The following is a 10,097-nucleotide window of genomic DNA, read 5'->3' as shown; positions in this document are numbered from 1 at the left end:
ATCTAATGCCAAAATAACAAAGTCTTTGGCATTCAGAGCACATAGTATCCCCCTTTAATGCGTTAAGCACGGGGGCATTTGCACACCTTTCTTCCACATGTTAGGTGTAGCCTAGAAGTAGCCAGTCCGTAGAAGAAATCTGAAGTGGTTTGAACTGTGTAGGGCTGGTGCTGCACTGGCTGGGGGCATCTACCACTCCCCAGCAGTGTGATCTTGAGTGAGTAACTGAACCTCATCTGTAAAATGGGAATATTCAGGGTACTACCTCAGAGTTGTCGGGAAGGTAAAGAGTATATGGAAAGCACTCAGAATTGTGCCTGGCATGGGGTTAACGTTCCAGACAAACTCATCACCACCACACCCATTATTGTCATCATTGTCAAAGCACAGTTTGCTGAGCTGGCAACAATGGAAATCTTACCCTAGATAAAGATCCTGCCACCTGTGCCAGGGAGTCCACACTGTGTAGGGGAAGGGTACAGAGCTGGGCTGACTTTCTGGAATAGCCCATACGGCAAGGTGACTTTGTGGAAGTACCTTGGAAATGTAAAATGTGTTACAAATATTAGTGTTATAGTTTTCGTTTTTCCTGTATATACAGTGCTTTAAAATCTAAAAATGGTATCATAAACATAATCCTAGTTTTCACTTATTTAACAGCGTACCATGCACTAGACACTGTGCTCACTGCTTTACACAGATGTACTCACTTAAGGTACTCAACAATTCATAAAGGTAGAACTATTTTCTTCCCCACTTTAAGGATAATGATATTCAAAAGTCACTCACGGTCTCAAGTGGGATTCAAACTTGGGTCTGTTGGCTCTCAAGTCTATGCTTTTAACTATAATATACTTGTGGATGGAATATAAGTGTTCTGAGCTGAATAAGATGCCAGTGGGCTCAGATTTTTGGCCACATGCCAGTAACTCTGCTCTCAGATTCTGAGGGTTCTGCCTCCCTTCAATAAGCATCAAGGCATCTCAGTACTGCAGAGCACGTACCAGTGCTTTGCTATTGAAGCACTAGGAAGAGGAAAATCACTCTTCCTTTCCCTTGTTCCAAGTTAACCATGTCAAGCTTGATTTGTCTACCTTGGAAGAATCCAGAGCTCAGGTGACCCTGCTAAGATTTTAAATTACAATTCTCTTAAAATTTATGTTACTTTTTAGAATATTCAGGACAATAAAAAAAATTACAATTCTTGAGTCTAAGGATTTGCAACCTAGCCCAGAGACCATTTCATTTTCTGGCTAGGACATGAAAACAAAATACAATACTCCCCTCCTTCTAAAAAAAAAAAAATCGTTTTTCTTCCTAAAATCAAAAAAGTACTTTGCAGTTAAGAAAAAAAGACGACAAGCAATTGTAGCTTATTTTCCTTTATTATCCCAAAATATCTGTGCGAATGGGACAATGTCGCAAAACAAGGCAGAAATCTGTAGCCAAGTACGTCTCACTCAGAGGAAAGAACTGATTGGACAGAAGGCACCAGAAATTGCATTTTGTTGGGTTACATGTAAACAGGAAATGGGGGGAAAGATTCACGAAAGAGAAAGGAATTTGCACCGTCATTTCATTGCCACATCCTAAGGATGAAGAATGGCCTTGCTCGCTGCTGATGCTCCATCTGCACCTTACATTGTAGTGTAAACTGTACCTGATGCTAAGGAGACAAATACCCACACAGCAGCAATGCAGAAAGGCATGAAAAGGAATTGAGATTGATCTAAGCCAGCAGGTCCTCTTTCCCTCATAGCTCCCAAGGGCATCATCTTTGGCAGTGCCTTGCAAATGCACTGCTCGTCAACTGGTTAGTGGAAAAGTCAAATCCTAAAAAGCTTGGTGAATACATTTTGTTTCTGTCATGCTCTTCAATCAGATGACTTGGATGGGTCCGGGGGTGGAGGGACGTACAACATCTGGCCTGTCTTCTTAGGTGATGACGGTGGGTGCACTGCGTCCCGTCCTCTCCTGCAGCTGGGACACTTTGAGAGCAATGGAAATAAGGGGGGCCAACATGACCTGAGGAAGACATAGAGAGAAGCTTTTCCATCACTTCCTCTAAACACGGATGCTTAGCTCCAAAAGCATATGTCTGACTGCCCACTTCCAGGTCTCCAAGGCTCCTCAAACTCCAGAAGTCCAAAAACAAACACATGTTATATCCCCCAATACCTAGTTCCAGCAGTTTCTATTTCAGTGGATCAACACTACTGTCTTTCATGTAAAGTGAACAAGTAGGAGTTGCTCCTGACATCTTCCTCTGCATTTTCCCCATGCCCAGTCCATGAGCACGCCTAAGTGACTTTTCTCCGCTAAATCTCTCTCCACGGCCCCCTTTTCTCTCCACTCTCCGGCTGTAACTCTTGCCAAGTCAATATCCTCTCTCTTACCTGGAGCACTGAGTGCCTCCACATCCACTTGTATATCTTCCACTTTCTTTCCCACACTGTACCCAATGGGATTGCTATGGTTTGGCTCTGTGTCCCCACTCAAATCTCATCTTGTGGCTCCCATAATTCCCAAGTGTTGTGGGAGAGACCCAGTGGGAGATGACTAAATCATGGCGGTGGCTATTCTCTGTGCTGTTCTCATGATAGTGAAAGGGTCTCATGAAATCTAATGGTTTTAAAAACAGGAGTTTCCCTGCACAATTTCTCTCTTTTGCCTGCTGCCATTCATGCAAGACATGACTTGCTCCTTCTTGCCTTCCACCATGATTGTGAGGCTTCCCCAGCCATGTGAACTGTAAGTCCAATTAAACCTCTTTCTTTTGTAAATTGCCCAGTCTCGGGTATGTCTTTATCAGCAGTGTGAAAACAGACTAACACAGGAATCTTTTTTTTTTTTTTTTTTTTTTTTTGAGACAGAGTTTCGCTCTTGTTCAGGCTGGAGTGCAATGGTGCAATCTTGGCTCACCGCGATCTCCGCCTTCCAGGTTCAAGAGATTCTCCTGCCTTAGCCTCTCTAGTAACTGGGATTACAGGCATGAGCCACCATGCCTGGCTAATTTTGTATTTTTAGTAGAGACGGGGTTTCTCCATGTTGGTCAGGCTGGTCTTGAACTCGCGACCTCAGGTGATCTGCTGCCTCCCAAAATGCTGGGATTACAGGCGTGAGCCACTGTGCCCAGCCTAATACGGGAATCTTTAAAAATGCAACAACCCCTCCCCACATCTACTTCTTGCTTAAAGGAAAAAAAAAAAAAAAAGAATTGTGTTGCTTAAGTAAATAAATGCTTTCAATATTAAAAAAAAAAAACTAATAATCTAGTTGAACTGCCCATTTTACAGATGAGAAAATTGATACCCAAAGAGATGAAGTAATTTGACTAAATGACTCAATAGCAGAGCTAGGAGTAGTACATTTTCTACTGCTGACTGCTACTTTTTCTTGTCTAAATCTCCACCAATTCATTATACCTGGATGAGGAGAATCAGCTCCACCTGCTGAAACTGCCACGTGCCATTCCCCTTAGGGCTTGGGCAGTCCCCACAAAGTGTTGATGGCCTAGCAACTGCAGAATAAGGGAAGGCAGCTCCCTGGCTAGATGGTGATACACCTGGGCATTGTGGGATCCTCACACCATTCACTGCCATCCCACCTCCCGAGGACTGTGGTTCAGAGGAAACAAATTTCTTTCATTCTTTGAATCTACCATGTGCCAAGCATTTATCTTGATGATCAAAAGACAAGTAAACACAATTTCCTTCTTCCTTTTCTCTTGTGCTATTAAGTCTCTATAATGCAGACCCCATTGCCTTTGGTTGAAGTTTTAGGGATGCCTACAACACAACAGGGTACTGGTGATGACTGAAACTGGGGCCTGCCCACTGGAAAAAATGTAAAAGTGAAGCATTCTCTCATCTCCCGCTTTATGTAATAAAAGCAACTATACTACTCATGTGAGGTACCTACAGTGGTCAAATTCAGACACAGGAAGGAGAAAGGTGGTACCAGGGATTGAGAGAAGGGAGAAGTGGGGAGGCGCTGTTCAATGGGTATAGAGTTTTAGTTTTGGGGAAAAAAAGTTTTAGAGATACGTTGGACAACAATATGAATATGTACAACATTACTAAACTGTATACTTAAAAGTGGCTATAATAGCAAATTTTATGTTATGCTTAAAATTAGACTAAAATAACTATGAGAGCTGCTTATTCTGAAAAGTTAACGGTATATGCCAGCCACAGTGTTTAAACATTTTGCATTTATTATCTCCTTAAATCCCAGTAACAACTGGATGAAGTAGGTATTACTCTGCCATTTGACAGACAAGAAAACCAAGACTCAAAACATTGTAATGACTTACCCAGGGACACACAGTTATTAAGTGGCAGGAATAGAATTTAAAACAAGAGCTCTCTAACCCCAAAACCTTTGCCCAAAACCACTTTGCCAGGGGTTTCCAAATGAGTTTCACAGGATTTTAATTAGGTGTTAGAAGAAAAAAGGCTTTGTGGAAAAATAAGCATGGCAAATGCTATTTATTTTATTTTACTTTTAATTTTTTAATAAAAATTGTTTATGTTTAAGGTATATAATATGATGTCTTGATATACAAACACATAGTGAACTGATTACTAGAGTCAAGTCAACTAACATATCAATCTTGTCACCTACTTACCTTTTTTGTTGTGGTGGTGCTAGTGAGAACAATTAAGATCTACTCTCCTAGTACCTTTCAAGTGTTATTCATTATAGCCATCATGTTGTACATTCCATCTCTAGAACTGCTTCATACTACAAAACTGAAATTTTGTACCCTTTGGACCAACATCTCTCCATTTTTCCCATCCACTAGCCCCAGTAAGCCCCTTTCTACTCTGTTTCTATGAGTTTCACTTTTTTTAGATCCCACATACTAGTGAAATCATGCAGTATTTGCCTTCCTGTGTCTGGCTTATTTCACTTAGCATAATGTCCTCCAGGTTCATCCATGTTGTTGCAAATGGCAAGATGGCAAGATTTTTGTTTTTGTTGTTTTAAGGCAGAATAGTTTTCCACTGTGGTATACACACACACACACACACACACACACACATATATATCTCACAATTTCTTCATCCATCTGTAGATGTGCACTTAGGTTGGTTCTATATCTTGACTATTGTGAATAATACTGAATGAACAAGAGAGAACAGATATCTCTTTGACATACTTATTTCAGTGCCTTTGAATATATATCCAGAAGAGGGATACTGGATCATATATTAGTAGTACCAAAAAATTTTTAACTTTTTGAGGAACCTCCATACTTTTGGTTATTCCAAAATAGCTCTACCAACTTACATTCCCGCCAATAGTGTCTGAGGGTTCCCTTTTCTCCACATCCTTGCCAACGCTTGTTATCTTTCCTCTTCTTGAGAATGGCCATCCTAACAGGTGTGAGGTGACAGCTCACTGTGGTTTTGATTTTCATTTTCCTGATGATTAGTGATGTGGACCACCTGTTGACCATTTGTATATTTTCTTTGGAGAAATGTCCTTCAGTAAATGCTATTTAAACAGTTACCTTTACTGCAAGTCTTCTTGGCACCCTCTTTTTTTCTTTCCTTTTCTTTTTTAGAGATGAGGTCTTGCTATGTCACCAGGCTGAAGTGCAGTGGCTATTCACAGGTGCGATCCTACTACTCATCAGCATGGGAGTTTTGACCTGCTCTGTTTCCAACTTGGGCCTGTTAGCCCCTCCTTATGCAACCTGGTGGTTCCTCTCTCCTGGGAGGCCACCATATTGATGCCAAACTTAGTGTGGACACCCTACAGGCATAGCACACTATAGCCCAGAACTCCTACACTCAAGTGATCCTCCTGCCTCAGTTTCCTGAGTAGCTGGGACCACAGGTGTAGGCCACCATGTCCGAATTCTTGGAGCCTTTATGGTGCATTGTATGCTGTGAATCACTGAGAAGGGGCTAACGTACCACAACACTTCCCCAACTTTTTTCTAGCTATGGAGCCCTGGTTGAGATGAGGATTGTGAAAAACACTTAAACTCCTGTACTTCACTGCTTCCCCTTGGCTCCTCCATTTTTGGGGGTTGTCCTTCAAGTTCACTGTCCCACCCTTTGCTCCCAGAGTCCCTCCTTACTCTGATATACTTCTGAAGACTTTTGGGGGAATGGCTGAGGAACCCAGCTCACCAGGCTGCAGGTCTGCAGACCGTTCTGTGAAGACACATGAAACTATGCCTCTCCCTGTCCCCACCAAATCTAAGAACCAGTGTGTGTTCTGCCCAAGCAGGTGACCAGACCAAACAAAGCAACAAAAGGCTGGTGACAGAGCAGAACACCAGACGAGGGCTGACTTAAAAGATCAGTTATCCTGGGTTGGGTGCAGTGGCTCACATATATAATCCCAGCACTTTGGGAGGCTGAGGTAGGAGGATTACTTGAGGCTAGGAATTCAAGACCAGCCTAGGCAATGTACTAAGACCTACCCTACAAAAAAAAAAATGGGCAGAGCATGGTGGCACGTGCCTGTAATCCTAGCGAGCTAGGGGTGGCTGAGGTGGGGAGGATTGCTTTGAGCCCAGAAGGCGGGAGGCCGTGCAGTGAGCTGAGACAGGCAGCCACTGCACTCCCTGGTGCCTGGAACAGAGGGATCACCCCTGGTTCCCAAAAAAGAGACAGACTAGTTATCCTTCTAGGCACGTAAACCTATGAACTGTTGCTTAACTTTCTGTGCCTCAGTTTCCTTATCTGTAGCAGGGAGAAAAATAGTCTAAGTTATTTGAGAATTAAATGAGTATTTTCATAATGGGCTTACAACAGAGCTTGGCAAACCATAAATGCTCAGAAAATTGTTTATTTTTATTATTTATTTATTTATTTTTTTGATTCAAAGTCTCAGTCTTGCTCAGGCTGGAGTGCAGTGGTGTGATCTCAGCTGACTGCAGGCTTGACCTCCTGGGCTCAGATGATCCTCCCACCTCAGCCTCCCTATTTTTATTATTATAAATTATTATCTGTAATGTTGCGGACATGGAGAAAGAAACATGGAGGTAAGTGAGCACAGCTGGTACCTTGTTGAGTCATTTGAGAAGTAGGCATTGAAACACAGGCTCAAACCATCGTTCCCTTGAACAGAATGAACTAACCAGGGTACAGGGCTGGGCATTACCTGGGGGTCCTGGTTAATCTTGGCAACATCCTTCTCATAGCTATCAATGTACAGCCGAATGGTGGCCCCTGCACTCCCAGTGCCGCTCAGTCGGAAGATGATTCGAGAACCATCTGTGAAAATGAGCCGCAAGCCCTGGAAAATATAAGCAGAGATTTTTTTCCCTATATGCTGGGAGATTGAAGGCTGGCAAATTATGAGGGGTCTATTTGGTGATGTAATTTCATCCATACTTGATCAATTGGAGGGTTAAATCCTTGATAAATGGCACTAGCTGCACCTTGTAAGCCTGCCTTCCATCACCCTCTCTGCATCCAGCTGATGGGGGCTTAGCTATGGGGGGAGAAGCATTTCCAGGGTCAGGGGAGACCTGACCTCAGTGATGCTGGGTGAGGTGAGGGCTTCCCTCCTCTCCCCACTTCCCTGTGATTTATGGACTAACCATTCCAGTTTGAAGCTTAATAATGAAGCACATAAAGCTGCTAGATGCAGAAATTCAACCCCCAGATCAAGAGGGAAACATGGACCAAAGGAGCTAAAACCAGAGCAGAAGAGGTCTCTGGCAGAGGAAGGGAAGGACTCTTACAAACCACCAGCAAAGGTCCTCAAAAGAGAATAGGAAGCCAGAGGTCCCAAATGGCAGAGACTGGCTATTCCCAACCTAACAAGCAGGGACCAGTGGCCAATCTCCTGCTGATCTCTGATGACTCAAAGCGAGGTCCGTGTGCAGTGCCAAGCCCATCCTTCTCTCTGCTGCCCTCCTTTTTTCTCCCCAGCGGTATCTCTGGACATCAATTATCTTCTCACATGGGGAAAAAAGTGTGGGATCTCTGGGGCAGATATTTCCCAGCCTGAGGGAAGAAGGCTGGGCCAGACAGTTGCCTGAGGACTCTTCAGTCTTTATGAGTCTACCCATCCTCCCTAAAAAGGAGAACCTTGCATAACGCCAAAGACTGACCAGAGAGACACTGCTCCTCACCTGCTGTTCATCACCAATCCCCATCTGGTGTTTAATGGTGCTATTCATTAGCTCTGATTAGTGAAGACAGCGGAAGAAATACACAGAGGGCATGCTGCAGTTAGTCACCACGGGAAGGATACGGTCCATTTTCACTAACCATTTCTCGCTTTGTAGAAACACACCAAGGTTGGTCTCCTTTCCCCACAGCTTCAACTTGAAGACTCTAAAATTCTTTTCACTAAATTGCAGAAGTTCTATCTACATATGTTGGATCATATTTTTCCCTTCTATCTGGTCTCACATCTAAATGCTTGGGTTTTCTGCCGACAGAAAGTATGGCAGCTGCTTTCTTTACAGCACAGAGAGCAGCCCTCGAGCTTAGGCCACTGCCTCCCATACACGCCTTTGCACTTCTCCTCCCTCCGGGCAGATGCCAGAGGCACTGCAGGGCTGGCATTTCCTTTTCCTGGATTTCCCTTCTGTCTCTGAAGGTTTAATTACACAAACTTCTGTCCCACTCTGCCATCCCTCAGCTCCACTCTCTCCTTTTCCACATCCCTTTCTTCCTCAACCACAGATCTCTCTTCTAATTACCTCAGGCATAATTTACAATCATCCAAACTGGACCCAAAGTTCTTAAAGATGGCAAACAAGCACAAGGATGAGAAACCACTTGTGCTAAAAGTTGAGAAGGGGAGACTCCAGGCACTGAGGGTCGCTGTGGCCCATCCATCCATTCACTGCCTACTCCCCAGAGGGAAGCTTCCAGTAAATCCCACAGCCCGGCCCTTCTGAACCCGATGCGATGCCTTGACAAGGACCAGGCCAAAAATCTGGGTCTACTGGAAAAAAGTAAACTGGGAAGTTGTAATAGAATTTTCATCCCCCTCTATTCTATTATGAATTACGAGAGATGAGTCTACTCTGTGACAAAAACAGCCAACAGAAGCAGAGGTGAGAGAACCCTGGGCGTAAGAAGCTGGGAGAAAACCTGACCCAGCCTGCAGCCTAGGGTACCCGGTATGCAGTAAGGGAAGCACTAACAATCCTGTCCACATCTAGAGATGCTCCGGGTCCTAAACTGTGGCATCTTGCCAGGTACTGCTGTGTCAGGTGGGGTGCCAGTCATGTGCTGCGAATGACGATGCAACGTTTCTAAGTCTGGGAATGCCTCATCTATTTTTCTCTTCTTTAGAAATTAGAACATATGAGAGAAACATATAAGGATAATGCCACTTACATGCTGTCACTCTGCTATAACCTGCTGACAGAAAAGAGAGGAGTTGATATCTAAGTTCCCACAGTTCTCCCTCTTTCTTAGATTCTGGGGCTCCTTTTTGCATGTACAATGGACACATCATCTTGCATATATCTGGCAAAAATCCCTCTGGAGTTCAGGTTAAGGATCCGAGAATGAGGGTACCGGACAGTGCATAGAACCAGGGAATAAACCACTGTCCCAACGAGTGCATGTGAGAGTCACGTGGGATAGCAGAAAACCAGGTAAGAACAGCCACCCTAGAAAAACACGGCAGCAAAAGAAAAATGGCCAACAGGAACTTTTTCATTTTTGCCTTGAGATGTCAGAGATGAAGCTCTGAGGTCTCTCCCCCATTTACACACAGGTCTGTTTCTACCTGATTTCTTGAAATGCTTCCATCCACGGGGTCGCTGTATTCAAAGTTATCGGCCTTCTCCACAGTGTAAACTTTGTCTTTTGCTGAGAACTGCTTCCCCACAAAGGAGCGATCAAACATCAGGGCCTCCAAGTCCTTCATCATTTTGTTTGCACCCTCAGCTTCCACCTCCTCGTAATCATACCTGGAAGAAGTCACGAAGTTGAGACCCACGGGCTGACTGCAGATCACACCAAGGCCTATCAGTCAGCACTTTCTTCACCATTTGTTTGGCCCTCCCTCAAAACTATCTAACTTCAGAAGCTGGCAAAAAAAAAAAAAAAAAAAAAAAATACAGGCCTGTCAGTCACTGGGGATGGAACAGGCCAGGGATG

At 43.9% G+C, this 10,097-nt stretch overlaps 1 protein-coding gene across 2 annotated transcripts in view; it reads right to left on the bottom strand.

Annotated features, from left to right (window-relative positions):
• Positions 1-1,366: 1,366 nt before the first annotated feature.
• Positions 1,367-10,097, bottom strand: part of PGM1 (phosphoglucomutase 1) — a 64,822-nt gene continuing 56,091 nt past the window's right edge. For both annotated transcript variants that reach the window (XM_003891988.4, XM_003891989.5), the window contains exons 9-11: positions 9,724-9,907; positions 7,126-7,260; positions 1,367-2,025 (exon numbers count right to left, since the gene is read on the bottom strand). In XM_003891988.4, coding sequence (XP_003892037.1) covers positions 1,936-2,025; positions 7,126-7,260; positions 9,724-9,907 — 409 coding nt within the window. In that variant the 3' untranslated portion in view covers positions 1,367-1,935. The remainder of the gene's footprint in view (positions 2,026-7,125; positions 7,261-9,723; positions 9,908-10,097) is intronic.

This window comes from Papio anubis, chromosome 1 (assembly GCF_008728515.1).
Source record: "Papio anubis isolate 15944 chromosome 1, Panubis1.0, whole genome shotgun sequence".
Classification (NCBI taxonomy): Eukaryota; Metazoa; Chordata; class Mammalia; order Primates; family Cercopithecidae; genus Papio; species Papio anubis.
Note: the sequence above shows the minus strand (reverse complement) of the source record. Positions and strands in the feature narration are given on the sequence as shown.